General features: G+C 41.1%; 1 protein-coding gene across 1 annotated transcript in view; it reads left to right on the plus strand.

Annotated features, from left to right (window-relative positions):
- CHST15 (carbohydrate sulfotransferase 15) overlaps window positions 1-13,233 on the plus strand; it is a 71,091-nt gene extending 57,858 nt beyond the window's left edge. The window contains exons 6-8 of the mRNA XM_081863739.1: window positions 7,905-8,061; window positions 10,011-10,158; window positions 12,618-13,233. Coding sequence (XP_081719865.1) covers window positions 7,905-8,061; window positions 10,011-10,158; window positions 12,618-12,808 — 496 coding nt within the window. The 3' untranslated portion in view covers window positions 12,809-13,233. The remainder of the gene's footprint in view (window positions 1-7,904; window positions 8,062-10,010; window positions 10,159-12,617) is intronic.
- Window positions 13,234-18,019: the final 4,786 nt, after the last annotated feature.

The raw sequence follows: 18,019 nt of genomic DNA on the forward strand, positions 1-18,019 counted from the left end.
AGAGTTAATACAGTATGCAATCTGAACTGATACGAGTTGTAAAATTGAACAAGTAAAACTCCCATAACAGATAATCTTTCATCTTGTTGACATTAGCAAAGATGCAGGTAACTATGGAAACCGGGAGCTGTGTGGAGATCCCAGTTGCTTAGGGCAATTTCAGTGTGAAAAAGGCAAATGTAGCCCATCTGCTATAAGGCATGGAAATAAAGGTCAACAGGTTTTCCTCCCCTGCACAAGGTAGTGTGTACCTTGGTCAAGAGTCCACTCCAAGTTGTAGTGAAAGAAAAGGAAACACAGTTCTTCAGGCTTTGCTGACATGTACTCCTTAGCAGTAATATGGGAATAAATATTTTAACCCTCTTCACAGGATTCCACCGGCTTCTTAATATCCCTGTTTTTGGTGAGATATAAGGACTTGTTTGCCTTGTATTGCATGGTCCAATTCTCACCTTTTTTAAATGGTAAAGTGATTTATTTCAACAGTCACATGGTATTCTATTATTATTTATTCATAACATTTCTGTCCTGCTCTTCCTCCTGAAAGAACCCATGGCAACTGGTAGACAGTTTTATGGAACAATATAGCACCGTCTTTTCCTAAGGATTTAAGTAAAAAAGCCTTGATGATATGGTTAAGCTGAGGTCTCATTAACTATATTCAAAAGACGTCTCATCATATGTAAAATGACAGATAATAGTAATATTATATTAAGGTCACCACATCCAGGCTTGGCATTGGCATTTGATGCTCTTACATCCTGGCAAGGCCCACTAGTGCTGAGGTCTGCTTTTTATAATTAGTTTGGGATTAATCAGAACAAAGCTTTAAATTTCAAACAACCATTCCTCTGAGTATATAAATCATTATTAGGGGTGGATTCCATGACTTTCATCCTTTTACTGTTACGGCAGAAAGAGGTGAAAGAACTATGGACATCTGAGGAATGCAGGACAGCTGAAATTCAGTTCCCAACCCCCACCTGTTATTCCATTGGTTTTTGGTCAAAGTATTGCTTATTTCTAGCTTGAAGTAATAACATTTGTTTTCTGGAAATATTTAAGTTTCCTCAGTTTACTAAAGGCATGTTCAGTTCTTTTCTTCTTTTGTGTATATTTTAGGCAGAGGCTAGCAACATATATTGGAAGGCAATATATGTTGCTCTGCAGGCCCCAGGCAAGGATAGTAAAGGAAAATATTATCTGTAATACTCAGCCACATCTTTTGATGTGAGCTTATGCACTCAAAGGCAGTGGTTTCCAAACTGTCCACACTCCACCCCAGAGACCCCTTGAAGATTGCTCTGGGTCTTGGTGGATCACTTAATTATTTTTTCTGCCTGTTGTAGCAATTGAAATGTGCTGTGCTAGATGCTATATAATTCTTAATTGTATTTTTATTGCTCTTTTTTCTCATATATTGTACTTCATTGTACTGCAGTTTGAATGCCATAGGATTCAGATTGTAATATAATAAAATGCAAAATGTGAAACAAAAGAAGCAATAAAAGTACAATTCAAAAATCAATACTTGTATTTAATGTGATGAATATGTCATCTTCAACTGCAAGTCCACAGACCATCTGGGTGAAGTTTATGGACCATAGTTTGGGACCCCCAACTCTAAGGTGTATTTGTATTTGTGATTGTGGTTCTTTTCTTGGTTCTGTCAGCTATGATTTCCATGCATACTCCATTCCTACCGCAATGCTATACAGGCATTTGAAAAGAAAAAGTGGTGCAAGGGAGCACATAGTTGTCTCCCACAAGTCTATGTGCTCCTCCTTTCTAGCCTCATGGCACATATCTCCCCTTTTTGTATTTAAAAAGAAACAAGCAAGCTTCCCTACCACTGCAATATTACTCACTGTTGCTTACTTTTGTGCAATGAGAATACTACAGTTGCAGGATCAGAATCTTATTCTGCTGCTGCAAAGATATGCTTTTCTCTAAGGTGACTTGAGCGAGTCTCCTGCATCAGTTCTGTTCCCCTCTTCCCCCAAGGCTTTAATGTGCTGGCTTCAGTTCCCAAGGAATAGTCCTAAAGTTTCTTAGATAGTGCACTGCTTGTTGCCCTCCTGCCAGGTGTTTGAGAGAATGCCGCAGGTTAATATCTGCCCGTTGAAACATTAACATATCAGACCGCTGGTCCATCTAGCTCAGTCTTGTTGACTGCGACTGATAACACCTCTCCATGATTTCAAGCAGGAGCTGCTCCCAGCTGTTATTACTTTTTGTCCTTCATCTGCCATTTTGCGGTACACAACAGGTTTCAATCTGTCTATTAAAACTAATGGAGGCATCATGTCTGTATTGAGTTCAATGGGCACATTGGATTTTTGTGAACATTTTATTTTCAAGCATTCACAAAAGCTCGAAGGCTTTTGCAAGTACTTGAAAATAAAATGTTCTCAGTGGAAATGCTTGGAAAACTCAAATGATTTTCAAGTGGAACATGGGGATTTTTGTTCATCTCTAACACAGTGGTGCTGGTTAGAACAGAGCTGGAAGGTCAAACTCAGCAGACTGAACAAGAGAGACTCTATATATAGGAGGGCTAGCTTACCACATTTGTGAAGTAATACACATTAGCATCTAAAGAGAAGGGGAGTCGGGGTATAAAACTATTAAAGAGGCTATAATTACTTGCACCACTGGTTGAAAATAGTAACTTGTGGAATTTAGGAATGAGATTATTTTTGTAGGGAAATGATAACTTTTATCCCTATTTAAAGGTTCCGTTCATATGCGGCTTCTGATCAGCTTATACTTAGGGAGAGCTGTGGATTCATGCAAGATCACATGTTCTTTTCCTCACACAAGGGAAGATGTAAATCTTAAATTCGCCCATTGTGACATTAAATTCCTTGTAAGAAGTTTTAGTCATGCCATATTCAAATAAATGGATGAACTTATGGTTCATTCATTTCCCCCCTGTGAAAAGGAGGTACAGTGGGAAGTAGGGGAGGAAGTAAAATCTGATCAGGCTCATAGACTGTTTGCCTTGTCTCATTTGATTTGTGTCCATAGGCTCAGCCTCTTTCCAGATTAGTCATTTTTACAAAATGGGAGAAAAAGTGGTAAATCAGTTTCCAGTGCCATCAGCATTTCCTGCATCATGGCCACATATATAAAAATCAAATATTAGATTTGTAAATTGGCTTTTAATTTTTTTTCTTTTTTGAAAGATAGTCATAGGGAAAACACACTACCGCCTGATGTGAATGTTTTCCTTATTAGAATTCTATTCTCATCAGCAGCACTACATAGAATAAGAGCTGTCAGCAGTAGTGCTCCCCATTGCCCAAGTCACCTCATGGCCCCCTGCAAGGCAGACAGTGCACTGTTGACTTGATAAATATATTTTGTGGCCTTAATGTTAACAGATGGTAATTGTATGCAAGAGAGCTGGATGAAGTGGCTTTCTTCTGTAAATGATCTGGAAATGCTCTGCAATATGACTCTAATATTCACCAGCTGTTGCTTTAGTGTCTGTCTCATATCGTAATATACCCCTTAACTTGGGAGATACCAATTTTGTCCACTTGTAATGGATACAGTTTCCATTACAATAGATTGTGCTTTTTCTCTCACCACGGGATAAATCTAACCCTATATGTACTGCTGAATTGTAAATTCTTTATTCCTGACAGCCAAGTAGCATAACTGTGCCTTGCCGTAATGTAAATATTTGATGGGTAGAGTAAAGACCCACATGCTGGTTTCATCCTAACCTAAGGGAGGTTACACCAATATTATTGTCACTATTTATTTAATTGTTTTGGGTTTTTCTTTAGAGGAATGCTGTAGGGATGGAGAAAGAAAAACTAAGAGTGCTAAACTGGACTGGAGTTAAATGTGTGTTTTATGTCTAGAAAAGTTGTGCACTGATATACAGCATTGCTTCCCCCTGTAAACTAATTGACTTCCAGTCATTTTGAGCCATGGAATTCTATAATGATGGATCACGTAGCTCAGCTGTAAAATATCTTCAGAGATATTAGTATTTGGCCAAAAGAGAATACAATGGCCATGGTTGTGGTAATGCCTAGATATTCCTCATTTGTGCTATTCCCCTTAATATTCCAGCAGTAGCTGCAGTGCACATATTTTCCTTTCCTAGAATCTGCATGAACAAGGGGATTCATACAGCAATTTATTTAATAGTTTAAATTTAGGAATGCAACAGAACACTACGGCAGCTGAACTTGCAGTTGCTCTTCTGCTGCCCTAGCACTTCATGTGACTGTTGTGTCATGGCATGCCTGCTCACTCACTTTTCCTTTCCAATGCCTTTGTTTTCCTTCTCTTTTCCTTCTGGCATTAGAGAGACAAGCAGGCAGCTACCATGCAGCTGCATGTTTCCTTCGTTGTGGAAAAACACATTTCTGTACCATGACAACACAGAGGGAAGAGGAACAGTCACACTGTTGAGAGCTGCAGGCCCATGTGACCACCCGTGAACATTTATTTAAAGCCTGGTTCAGCTTTCATTTTTGCTATCATTAAACAGCTTCCGCAAAATTGTTAACATAGGGAACACATCAAGAACCAAGTATTTATGCTGATAGAATTGAAATATGGAACTGTTCTTGAAAGAAATGGTTCCACTTTTTATGCTAGGTTCCATTTCCTCTGCAATCTTTTCTGATGAAGAGGCAGTCATGTGCACCTACACTTAATTGTGATAGATTATGGCAGCCGGTAACAGCATCAAGTGAGCCATAAGTAGCAAGAGCAGCTGAAATCCTCATCAGCAAAGATTTGGTTTTTATAAAGATGTCCCACAAAATAAATAAATAAGGAAATATCCTACAACTTATACAGATTTCATTAGAATATAAGAATCTCCTGACAAGGAGTTTGTGGGCACTCCACTGTCTACATGGAGTTTCCTTGCTGTACCATAGTATAATCACTAAAGTGTGTAAGGTGTGCTTCAGCCTTGCACACTCCCATCTCTTCTCCCCTGCATCTGGGAGAAGGACTACCTAAGCTTTTCATTTTAATCAACCCTTTAGTTAGCTAACAGTTTTAACCTCCACAAGGACTGTGGTATAACTCTAATCATGGTACGTCTCAAAAACATAGGAAGTTGAAACCTTGGTTTCTGAAGCTGTACTGCTTAAATAAACCATAGTCAATGTGAACCAGGTTCCCTAGTTCAGCAAAATCTTGCAAAGTCCCCCTCTTGGCCATGCAGAGGTAGGGGAGTTTTGAGAGCTAAAGACTTGTGCATAAACCATATCTTATCTGGACATACAAACATGACATATGTCTCTCTAACAACTCTTGGGAAAATCAATTTCATTCCCTCTTTGGAGAAATTTTCTACCAAGAGAAACTAAGGCTGCAATCTTAATCCATACTTACCTGGGAGGATGTTCCACTGATCTCCGAGACTTAATTTTGAGTAGACATATATAGGATTCTGTTGTGACACACATACATAAGCTAAGGGGTTTGGAGGAGGAGATAGGACCCTTTCTAAAGGTCATTGTACTTAACCAAGATATAGGCATTAGTTTCCTGTAATAGGGAAATTGGTTGTAAGAATTTGATTGGTCTTTTAAGATATACATTTTAGTGAATTGTTTTTGTTTTAAAAAAGTATAACTGATAGACCATTGACAGAGCATACTGTGCTGGGCATAGTTCTGCTAATTTTCAAACAAGTTCTAACAACAGAAAGCACACAGAGAGAAACATATTTGAAGTTGATTATAATCAAAATGAATGACAGATCCCCAGTTTTTGGAGGAATGTCCCTTGGTATCAAGATAAACCCACAACAGCTAATATTTTGCTTCAGTGCAAAGATTAGCATTGCATAATAGTAATCACAATTTAGGGTTGCCATATTTCAGAAAGTGAAAATCTGGACAGGAAAGTTGTTAAGCTCCCCCCCATTTTTTTTGAAGTTTTTGAGCTATTTTTAAATGACACTCCCAGCACGGGTTGCCTTATGTCCAGATTATCCCAGACGTTAAAGCGATTTCCTTCCTATCACAATTGTGGCTAGCTTTAGTTGCAATTCTTATTTCTTGATCCTAAACTCTAGGGGGTAACTTCATGGTTATGTAAGTACAGAAAGCTGCTGCCCTCCTATAAGATTAGATTTTAATTCTGAGACAGAATTTCATACTCGTGTTCTATTTTGGAATGGATATGTATGATCATGTTGTTTATTTTTATCTGTTTAAGTTTCCTGCCATCTTGAGCAACCATAGAGAAACTGCAGTCCTCCAGGTCTTGTTAGACCACAACTCCCATCAGTCCTAGAAAGCATGATTGGTAGCCCACCAACATCTGGATGGCCACAGGTTCCCCACCTCTGATCTATAGAATGTGATTAAATGGTGTTGGCAAGAAAGAGCCATCTAAATGAGCTGCATATGCCAGCCATCCTTTTGGCTCACTTTCTTGGCCACCTTCTCGCCTGTCTAACCTAGATAGCAAGCGCTATTAGCTAGCACTGATGTTACTCAAGGCAGAAATTGCAAACTTCACCTTTCTCGATTTCTTTTGATAATGTGCTCTTAGTGAGCTCTAACCTTCTTCTACACACACATTTCTGCAGGGAAATTGGGGGGGGGGAATTGCTTATGTTTCAAAGTGCCGCATTTAATGAATCGGCTGGCTCCATCCTTCCTGTTTTTCTCATATCTTCCAGTTTCACAGCCAACTATTTCATGCACAGTAAAACAGGCGGCTGCCTAAGGCAGCAAAATATTAAGCACGGCCAAATATTCAGCACGTCTGTATTGTCAGTGAAATATAAGCTGGGAGTCGCACATTTTTCTGTTTGTTTTCATTATGCCTACAGACAGAGCTTCCCATTCGTACATGGCTCTGTTGTTATAACATACCACACAGAGACACAGCAGTTAGTGAGACCCTCCTTTCCCACCTATGGCTGTTCTGACATCTCTGCTGCACTCTCTTTTCCTCCTTCTCATGAAAATCAATAGAGTTTTTATTCGTCACATGAAAGGAAGGGGGGATATCTTTCAAAGTAAACAAGCTTGAAGCTGCTAGCAGGTGTTTTACCTTAAAACATCTTTTAAAACAAAAGGTGACAGCGGGCTGAAGTAAAGTGTATCAAAATTCCAAGGTCAAAGTGGTTCCTAGGGATGAGTGTGACTTTGTGTAGCAGGCACAGGTCAGGGAAGGGGCCACAGCATCAGGGAATCAACAGATAGTGAGATCAGAGGAGAGGTGGCTGAAAAAGAGTGTTCGGTGGACACTGGACTGGAAAAGAAGACCCTGAAGGAAGGGTATTTGGAGGTGAGGGAGGCTTGAGAGTAAGATAACTGAAGATGGGGAATCAAAGGAAGGAGTGACTAATAAGCAAGCAAGTGGCCATGCGACTGGGATAATCAATATAAAAGTGGTAGCAGAAGCTACAAGAATGAATAAGAGCAGCAAGGAATATAGTCTGCAAGGAGCAATATGGGGTCAAGATCTGAATCGTGTGGTTCATATGGCTAGTTTGAGAGATAAAAATGGTAAGTTAGCAAAGAGAAGATAAGTAATAGTATTATTAGATCTTGTTCCTGTAATATTTTTTCTCATCTGACACCCCTGGCATGACCAAAAGAGATGGTGGAAAGATGTTTGGGAAGTACACTCCACTAAGGTGAGGTACTTGTAGGATTCCTTTGCCAGATAGGCAACTTGGATCAGCCTGGCATTTCAGTTTAATTTTCTTTGGAATGGAGCTGTGAGACTTCTGTTGGAATAAACAACAAATTAAAGCACAGCCTTACTATACAAATAGCACTCTTCCTTTTCTTTTCTTGCCTGGACAATAGCTATTGGTTTATTACTATGATGATGATGATGATGTGGGATGGCTTAGCTGCAATTGTGCTTCAATTGTTCCTGTGTTATTTCATTTACAGATTGTATTCTGATTATCTTTACTTTGCAAGTGCTAACAAATCTGTAGAAGACTTCCATGAAAAAGTGGCTGAATCACTGCAGCTCTTTGAAAATTGCCTGGCAGATTACTCCCTGAGAGCCTGTGTGTACAACAACACCATTAACAATGCCATGCCCGTACGTACATTTCAGTTCTCACTTGATATGATTCTTAGACAATAGAATTTCATGAAGCTGGTATTATCACATATTAGAATATGTAACAATGACTGCTCCCCGCATAAAACGGGGGGGGGGGCGACCTTTGTGTGGATGCGCGCAGCCCCTGGATCTGGAGCGGCTCCATTCAGCATAGGCTTGGCTTTGCCTTCCCTCAGGTGGGATACCTGGAGGTCTCCGCCTACCCCAGTCAGTTGTCCAATCCCACCTGGCGGAAGCGTTGCCAAGGAGATCAGGCCAGATGGGGGAGGGATTACCTGCCCACACAATAGAGGGAGGATCTTACCTGGGAATCCTCACTTGGCTCCAGAGCTTCTCCCACCCTACCCGCCCTCAGTTAATGCCTTATTTTGCAGGTTAACTTTTCTTCACAGGTTTTGCAGGTTAACTTTTCTTACAGGTATGCGGGCGCTGCTACATTAAGGTCGCTGTCAAAGGGCCAGAAAGGAATTTCCCTGCATTGGCAGGTTTCGCCTTTCCCGCAGCAAAACGTCACAACTTTGGCGGTATCAGGCCTTGGGCGGAATCCTTTTGTCCATCTTCCTCTTGCAGCAGCGATACCAGGGTTCCCCGTTAAAGGGGTTTCTGAAGGGAGGCTTTGACCATACGCCGAAAGGTCGTCATTGCTCTCCCCTGCAGCGGCAGCGTAACGGGGGCGGCTATCTCTGCTTGAACATATGTTCTCCAGAGCCGGCCCATCCCCCCCACAAACACTGGATAACCCTGATGCTCCCTCGGTCCCTGGCTGGGGACTGGGGAGGGAGAACGCCCAATGCCTGAGCCAAGGTCTACCCACATTTGAAATTTAATAAAGTTGTGGCCAATTTAATCCCATAGCACGTTGTCTTGAGTCCACGCAAATACATTATAGAATGGAAAAAACACACACCAGAAAAAAACACTATCTTCATAAACTTGTGTTTGAACCTGGTGGTTCATATGACAAAGTCTTTCTGCTTAAAAATAAGTCCATCCACATAGAAGACAAAAGGCTGGATCTTCTTCTAAATTGGGGATTTAACTGTTTATCTTTGGTAAAAAGTGAGCATTCCATCAAGTGAGCACCCAGCTAGAGCATTAATGGGTGCATTCATGTACTATCCCCTTTCTCCCCTGTGAGGAACCTTTACAACATTTGGGTCTTTTTAGTCTGGAGGGAAAGGGAAGTAAAGAGGAACATGATAGAGGTGTATAGAATTATGCATGGCACAGTGAAAATGAAGACGGGGGCATTTTTCTACTTTTCCCATAACACTGGTCTAGAACAAGAGATAATCCAATGAAGCTGAATGTTGGAAAGTCATAAGTACTTCTTCACACAATGCATACTTAAGATATAAAATTTGCTGCCACAAGATATGGTCATGGTCACCAGCTTGGCTTTCAAAGGGGATTAGACAAATCCAATGGCTGTTTGCCATGGTGGCTACATGCTGCCTCCCGTATTGGAGGGCAGCATAACAGCTGAGGGAGAACTATCATCTCCCCGCTGGGCTTCCCTGATGCATGTATGCCAGGGTTGCCAACTTTTCTGGGTCCGTGGGCACATTTGCAAACCAGATAAGCTGTTGTGGGTATAATGGATGTGCTGCAGCTGTACACATGAGCCCTGCAAGGATGCACAACACATGCCCACTCACTTTCTCCCCATCTCCATTTAGGCTTTAAAAATGTTTTTTGCTGTTTATCAAGCCTAATATGGGTGCAGAGGTGGAGGCAAGAAGTTAACATTCCAAAGTCTAATTTCAGGAATGGGAGTCCTCTGCTGTAGCACATACCCACGAGTATGTCACATTCCTGCAATAAAGCTATGCCTTGCATAATCTCACTTATTGTTGTCTGTCATGGCCAATTCATTTGGAGTGTTTTCTTAAAACAATAATTTATTTTGTTTTTCATTCTTTTAGGTAAGGCTCCAGGTTGGTCTGTATGTTGTTTTTCTCTTGGACTGGCTGACAGTTTTTAATAAAGATCAAATACTAGTTCTCCGCTTGGAGGATCATGCATCCAACGTTAAGTTTACTATGCACATGGTGTTCCAGTTTCTGGATTTAGGTAGGAAATTTTCTGACCTTTCTGATTAAAGCACATTTAATGAATTTGCCCTGTGTTTCTAAGGCTCCTGCAGCAGCCCCCTTCCTAAATCTGCTCTCAGACAGTCCCAGGTAATTGCTCTGTAGTTAGATCACATATATTCAAAATTAAAGAAAAACAAGTTGCTTAAATTTAGCCATTCTTTGTCTTTTAACCAAGAGGTATGCTTTTTTAAATTTAATTTTAATCCACAGGTTCATGTTACCTTTGGGTCACTTGCCACATGCTTTCCTATACAGATGGTATAAGAATATTGTCTTTAAGAATGTTGCATGTTCATTGTAAGAACTGGCAGATGTACAGATTTATGAAGTAGTGCAGTTGCATCAAGTTATGGCTGCACACTTCCCCCCCTCCACATGGAGCAATTTAGTGATTATCTATATCAAAAATGGCCTTCAGTAAACCATTTCTATGTGGAAACTGATCAACATGTGCTGCTATGTTAAATAACAGCCTTTAGGTCAGGCTTGGGAATCAAGCATGGGGAACTGTGGCCCACAGGCTAAATTAGGCCCACCAGGGATTCTAATTTGGCCCATGAGGTCATTTTTTCTTTTGGTGTGTTCACCTACTGTCATCTGTGGGTAAGGGAAAGCTGCAGCTGCAAAGGAACAATTGGGAGCATTTGAGTGTGGTTCCAATTGTTCCCCTACAAATGGGACTTGGGTTTTTTGTGTGTGTTTTTTTGTTTTGTTTTGTTTAAATGGCACCGATGCAAGTCCTGCTGGGAACTGCTCCACTTAGGAGCTCCCAAGTGGAGCTGATTCCTGGGCTTCTATTCAGCTTCACCCAGATGTCAAAGTGGCCTACCTCTGCTTTAGATCATCAAAAGGTTGCAGCATGTAATATATTTCAAAAGTGAATTGCTATCATTTTTGCATGAGGGTGTGCTGGACCTCTATGCATGAGTGACATAAATGCTTCCTGACATCAGGAGCTCCATCATAAGAGGATAACTTTTTAGAAAAAAGGAGAAAGAATGTACATTCATGATTATTTTATGCTAAATGTTCCGAGAAAACAATCAGCCATAAGGATTTATTCTGTTTGGATGAAGGTTGGTTTAGACATTTTAAAAATAGATGAACAATTCATGCTGCTTACGATGCAAAATGATTTAAGTGATACATGGGGGACGGAATCATCTTATGTTTTAAATGCAGTTAACTTTTAAGTATTTAAAAACTGTCTAAATGCTACAGAACATAACCTGGAGTAGAACAGTTGCATTAAACTTGTATTAATATGTGGGAATTAGGGTGTTGAGCTAGAACGATCCAGCACCAGCAGGGAATTATTTTTTTTACATTGTGTAAAGAAAGAAAAGAACACATATTTACTTAGAATGGCTTGTACACTACAGCTTGCAAGTGGAACAGGAGTCACACTCTTCATGTTTTCACATGGTCCCTTTGCACTAACATACCCAGGGTTGTATCCAGCTAAGTTCTATTCAGAGTAGACTCACTGAAATTAAAGGCCCAAAGTTAATTATATGGGCCTACTCTTGAGTAGGACAAAGTGGTTAGAACTCCTATTTCTGCATCTCAAGATCATGCTCCTAAGGGGCAAACAATGTTCTGAGGTTAAATGCATGCAAGCATTCAATATGCATGAATTCCCTTCCTTAAATAGTATGAGAATGGGAATGTAAGTGAACATAACCAGAGCCATTGTGCAAGAGAAGGGTAGAAGTAACCCTTTCCTCACATAATGGAGTCGCACTGAAAAAGGTCCTTAATGACAACTTCAAGGAGCATAAGGCTATCAGTGGCTACTAGCCATGATGACAATGTTCTGTCTCCACTATTGGAGACAGCATGCTTCTGAATACCAGTTTCTGGGAATCACAAGTAGGAAGTGTGTTGTTGTGCTCAAGTCCTGCTTCTAGGCTTTCCACAAGCATCTGGTTTGCTACTGTGAGAACAGGGCACAGGACTAGATGTGCCTTTGGCCTATCCAGCAGAGAGCTCTTCTTCTTCAAATACGTTCTTTCCAAAGCTGCTATATTAGCCCTAGCAGTGAAGTTTCTATTGGCATCAATAGCAGTTGCGGATGGGAGATTTTTGGTGCATGTACAGAAAAGGCTAAGCTTCCTCTCTACATTCCATGGGGCTGTATCTTGCTTATCCCTACCAGCCAAAAAGAACAAAAGAACAACAATTAAAAAACCAAAATCTTGTATAGTAAATGCTTGCAAACATTTCATGCCATTGGTCCTAATAGAAGGGATGGTGTGTGCTTCAGGCACTGCCAAGAAGTCATGCTTCCTGTTCAGACAACAAGCTATAATGTCCAAAAGCCACGTTTATACATCTCATGTCACTTAACTTGGAAATGTTTGAGGAAATTCATAACAGAAAGTTATACAAGCTTATTTTGTGGTGATCTTTTTCCTTTTCTTAATTTTACTACAGGTGCTCTAAGTGAAAAAGAAGAAGCTCTAATTACCAAAAGTCCTGCATCAAACACTAGGAGGCCTGAAGATCGTAATTTGGGCCCTATGTTACCTATCACAAAGGAAATTCTACGAGATTTCTATCAGCCTTTCAACACAAAACTGGCTCAAGTTCTTTCTGATGAAGCTTTTTTGTGGAAAAAATCCTGATGTGTCAATTCCGGTGCCACAAACACAGTGCTTAGGATTATTTTTAAATCTTGTTTTCAGGTGCAAGAAATTGCCCACTCTGAGACCAAGCAAGCCTGCTGCAGTTAAATCTTTGTCTCCATGTTCAGCATACAAAATGTCAACGAAGTTATATCAGATTTGCCATAGAAGAACATAAAGCTCTATCAATGTCTTTTGTAAACTTTTCTCTCTCTCAGCAAACAGTGCACCAATAGCCTTGATATGAAGCAGTCTCGCATTCTGTGGTTATGGTTTTTGAAATGCCATTTTTAAGCTATTGTTACAGTACAGAAAGCACTAGCCACCTAAAAATGCACATTCATTCTAATTTTTAGGATACGTCTTGCATTCTTTTGAAACTATTCAAAACAGCTTTTTAACCATTAAAAGTTAATTGATTTTCATCTGGAAGTCTGTTTTTAATTTCAACAAACTCTTCAATATGTGTTCTCTTTGACCATAATAAACCTATTGAATCTGCCTGAGGTGTGTAACTTAATTCAAAACCAAGTAACTTTTTAATGGTTGATTGTACAGAGCACAGAGCAGAATGAATCCTTCCCCTGTAACAGTGATCAAGAGAGGAATTTTCTCAATGGTGACTTACTCTAAAATATTAATTGAAAAGAGGGCTGACTTTCTAACTGATGTAAGAATATGATCCAATCATAATAAGTTTACAATCGAATAAAATAAAAGAAGAGGGAGGGAAATTATTAGCTTTGCTTTTTCTTTGGTATAGTTATGTGCTGTTTCTATCCCTTGGTCTCATCCAAAAGCTATCAAAAGTACTGGGAGTTTGACTTATGGAGCAGATCTAGCTGTAGAATTACAATATTCCACTGAAGTACACAGCCTAAAATCCTGGTGATTATTTCCTGTCCTTAACAATACAAAGCTTAGGCCAGGTGTGGTTAATATTTTCAGCCCAAGGGCAGCATTCAAGATTGGCCACATGCTAGGACAAAGTGGTTTGGGCCACCAAACATGCGCTCGCTCTAACTTGTGCATGCATACACACAGAATACAAATTCGCCACACGTACTCATACACACACAAATTCATGCATACACATATTGAGTTGACTTCCCTCACTATCCATTCTAGACCAATGAGTTTTTTGATTAGCTCCTTGAGCCTTCCAGCCAAAGAACTGCAAAGGGTCCAAGTAATTCATTCTGAAGTAGTACTTATTCACATTATCTTCCCCTCATGCAGGGGAAGCCCCTATCTGAACAAGGGTTTGAGACCCAATGGCTACCCTCAACTGGTTTAGTCGGCTGGTCAAAGCAGTTTCCTGGGATGTGGCCTCTGTCACATGCTAACAGCTTCTAGGAGCCACAGGTGAGAGTTGAGTGCAGGGTGGGAACCAAACTACTCCAGAAGGAGCACGATGAGTCCCCCACCAGAGGTACTACCCCTCCCCAACACCCCATACACTCTTCTCAATGGCTACTAGTTAAAAAAATGTTCTGCTGTTGTGAATGCAGTAGCAACAGGCGACAGACCTATGACTCTCAAGCCAACTCTGTTATTGGCTTCTCAACCACAAATGCTGAGGCTTAACTACTCTGAAAACCTCAGGGGGGGGTTCCTTTGCACACCTTGCCTGTCAATAGCAGAGTGGTTCCCCCCTAGTCTTTTTGGCACCATAAACATTGCATTATTGGAGGTCTTGGGGACCACCACATATCACTTAGGCTAAATACAGCCTGTGGAGTAGACACCCCTGGGCTACACAATCAAACAATGTGCAAGCTAGGCCTACACCACAATTAAGATAGCTGCCATGAGACCTAGCTTACATCAGCTTAACTAGCTTACTGTACAATCTGTGCTCTCTCAACAGCAACATCATTAATAACAATGTAAAAAAGAGAGGAAGTATCAACACTGGCACCCACCTAGATATGCAGTTCTCCACTTGGCTTTCAAAGAGATGGGGAAGAGGAGGTCCAGGAGGGAATGATCATCGGCTGCCTTCTCACACCACTCCCTCAGAAAGTGTTTCTTGTCCCCAACAGCATCCAGGAAGCTCAGCCCTAGCCAGTTAGCTGACACCTCAGAAACATACAGTACATGAAAGTTCTGAAAGACAAAAAGAGATGGAGAATTTGTCTCCCTCCCGATGGAGAATTTGTCCCCCTCCCCCCAAGGTATTGATTCCAAAATGGAAAGGGAATTATTAACTGTAGCATTCAAAATACTAATGCAAGCACATTGGGAAGATCAATTTTAACTTAACAGATAAAAAGTATTGTTGCCAAGCAGGCACAGATAAAAGCATATCGCACACTGCAAAAACAAAACAACAACAAAAAAACCAAACCCAAAACAAAACAACCACCATCACCATTAACTCCAAAGGAAAACAGCCCTGCAGGACCCTGGAGCAGTGTGATGAGATCTTCATTGTAGGCATTCATTCTTGAAGCCTTCCTTCAATATCTCCCTCCATTACCCCTCCCCTCTCCCTCTCTCACACCCCTACCCATGAGACTCTCATCCATTTTGTTATATTTTTATTTCCATTTTCTCTCCTACAACTCCCAATTTGCTTCTTGGAGACCTCTTTGAAAGGCCTCTTTCCTTCATTATTATTGCATAGAAACCCAGGGATACCTAAGAGCATGGATCCCACTCAAGGGGAAAAGCAAAAGCAGACAGGTAATATTTCTTGGAGTGCAGCTGTGGATTAGAGGTATGGGAGGATGTTGAGGGTAATTCTCTGCAGATCTCACACATTCCTCAGGATCTTTGTTAGCCATGACGCCAGAGAGCCATCATAGGGCCAAACTACATGTTACATAAAGTCCTTGTGCAACACATGTTTATGACTTGCCTGTTCTCCTTTGTAAGAAAAGGGGGTGGGGGTGGTTTGGTCAAGACTAGATGGGGTTGTGGCATGTGGGATAAGGGGGTTAAATCCTCCCTCCAGTTTCTTTACCACCAACAAAGACATCTAGAATGTGCTATTTGCTTCATCAATACCTTATGGGGCAAAGAGCACCTGGAGGGAGGGTGATTTTAGAGAGGGAGCAGGAAATGGGGGAGTGGAGCGGGGAGGTTAATTCTGCCATGGCCCTCCTGCATTCATTAAGGAGATGAAGTGGCAGATCAACTGAAAGTTTAAACAGTGTGCGTCATGTAATGGGCAGTTTGGCCATTAGGCTGCGGTTCTGTTTTTCTGCCAAATCTCACACCAAGTTATGTGACGCAGTGAAGAGAAGTGAAATAGATTAGAGGCTGAAAAAATAGATGGACCCAATGCATAGCGAGTTCTGATGATGCACCACTAAATGTAAGCTCAGGGATGTGTATTTCATAGAATCATAGAGTTGGAAGAGACCACAAGGGCCACCGAGTCCAACCCCCTGCCAAGCAGGAAACACCATCAGAGCACTCCTGACATATGGTTGTCAAGCCTCTGCTTAAAGACCTCCAAAGAAGGAGACTCCACCACACTCCTTGGCAGCAAATTCCACTGTCGAACAGCTCTTACTGTCAGGAAGTTCTTCCTAATGTGTATTTGCTTAGGGATCTAGCGTTATAGGGAACAATAAGGGGGCAATCCTACCTTCTAGGCCAACAAGCAGCAGGGCTGAACAAAATGGTAGAGCCACTGCCATATATAAAGCCCCACTGCTCATGCCATCTAGGACAGAAGCCTCCTCCCCTGATTTTTTTTGTTGTGCCAACTCCAGGCTTTAGATCCAGCAGATCCTTGGGTGGCCCAACTCTTCCTCTCCCTGCCTCCATGCCACTGTAGTTCAGACACACACCCTGCTGGCAGAGCTTAGTGGAGTCAAGTGGATGTATCCCAGATCTATCTATCTCTCTCTCTCCCTCTCTCCCCCCCCCTCTCTCTCTCCCTCTCTCCCTCTCCCTCTCCCTCTCCCTCTCTCCCTCCCCCCCCTTACTGGTCAGGATAGTCCGCCCTGTATATATCTCTCTCTATATTATTTATAACATTTCTGTGAAAGAATGATACCCAGGGCAGTGTACAATCAAACCAGCACAAATGAGTAATAAAATAAAACACAGCAAACAAGAGCAATATTTCCACCAAACACCAACAAGCTGCAGAGTAAAAAGTTTTAACAACATGCCTACAGTTACGAAGTCCAGTTACATAGTGAGTTTCCTCAGGGAGGTTATTTACCAGCCCTGGGGCCACCAGTGAAAATGTGTGACCCAGGGCCTGCTTGCTCTCCTTTTACAAACAGATCATAAATGTAAGGGAAAACTACCTTCCCAACATTATATGTCCCATGTGCTGGTACTTGCTTATGGTCAAGGATCACGTTCCCACGAGCCTCAGAGTTTTGACCGTACTGTTCTCAAGGGTAAGGAGATAATGAGTAACCTACAGGGCACTGCAATCTGGTTTGGACTAAGACCAGTTGAACAAATCCCAAATATTCCAGCAGCATTATCATTCAGAGTGGCGCTTTAGCGTAAAAAAACAGCATTTCCTGGACCAAGGTTTTGCACCATTGCCAGAGTACTTGTTGAGCTTCATATGTTGTCAAAATACAAATTAATTAGGACTTATCATTTAGTTCCAGTAATTTCTCTTTAACTGTGGGAATCGAGGGGAGGCTGAAGATAACATAGATTCAGGAAAGGGTGGATTTCAAAACATCCTCTAACCTCTTATTTTGTGCCTTTGGTAGCAAAAAATATTTTAGTAAAGCTTTGCAATATATCTATTAGTTTTGGAAAGCTGGAAGCAGAAACAGAGTATAATCATTCCACAAAGAAAAAATTAGCCTTGAACCAAGACAAACTGAGTTTTATATTTATGTAGAAAACAAGGCATTGTTGCCTGTTGATCCCAGGGCTCAGGCATGTCTTTTAATAATCTCAAGATAAACAAAGAAGTTCCTTCAAGCTATGCATCTGTCACCTTGCCAAGAATTAACCAAGTTTCCCAACTAAGCCAGAGGCATTTTTTTGTGTGTGTATAAGAAGACACTAAGCTCTTTGCAAGAAAGCAATTTACATTAGATACCTTGTGCAGATTGAGCACGTACATGTGTTTAACGTTACCCTGAACATTGTCTGTCCCTAGTGAAAGCACTTTCTTTTTCTGCTGGCCTTTGAAGTAATAGATTCAAAAGAGGAAAAACTAGTGCTGTGCTGCCACCTTGTGTTCATGGATAACACTGTTCTTTGCAATAAGTTCGC

Source organism: Podarcis erhardii, assembly GCF_964252035.2.
Source record: "Podarcis erhardii genome assembly, chromosome: 5".
In the NCBI taxonomy this organism is placed as follows: Eukaryota; Metazoa; Chordata; class Lepidosauria; order Squamata; family Lacertidae; genus Podarcis; species Podarcis erhardii.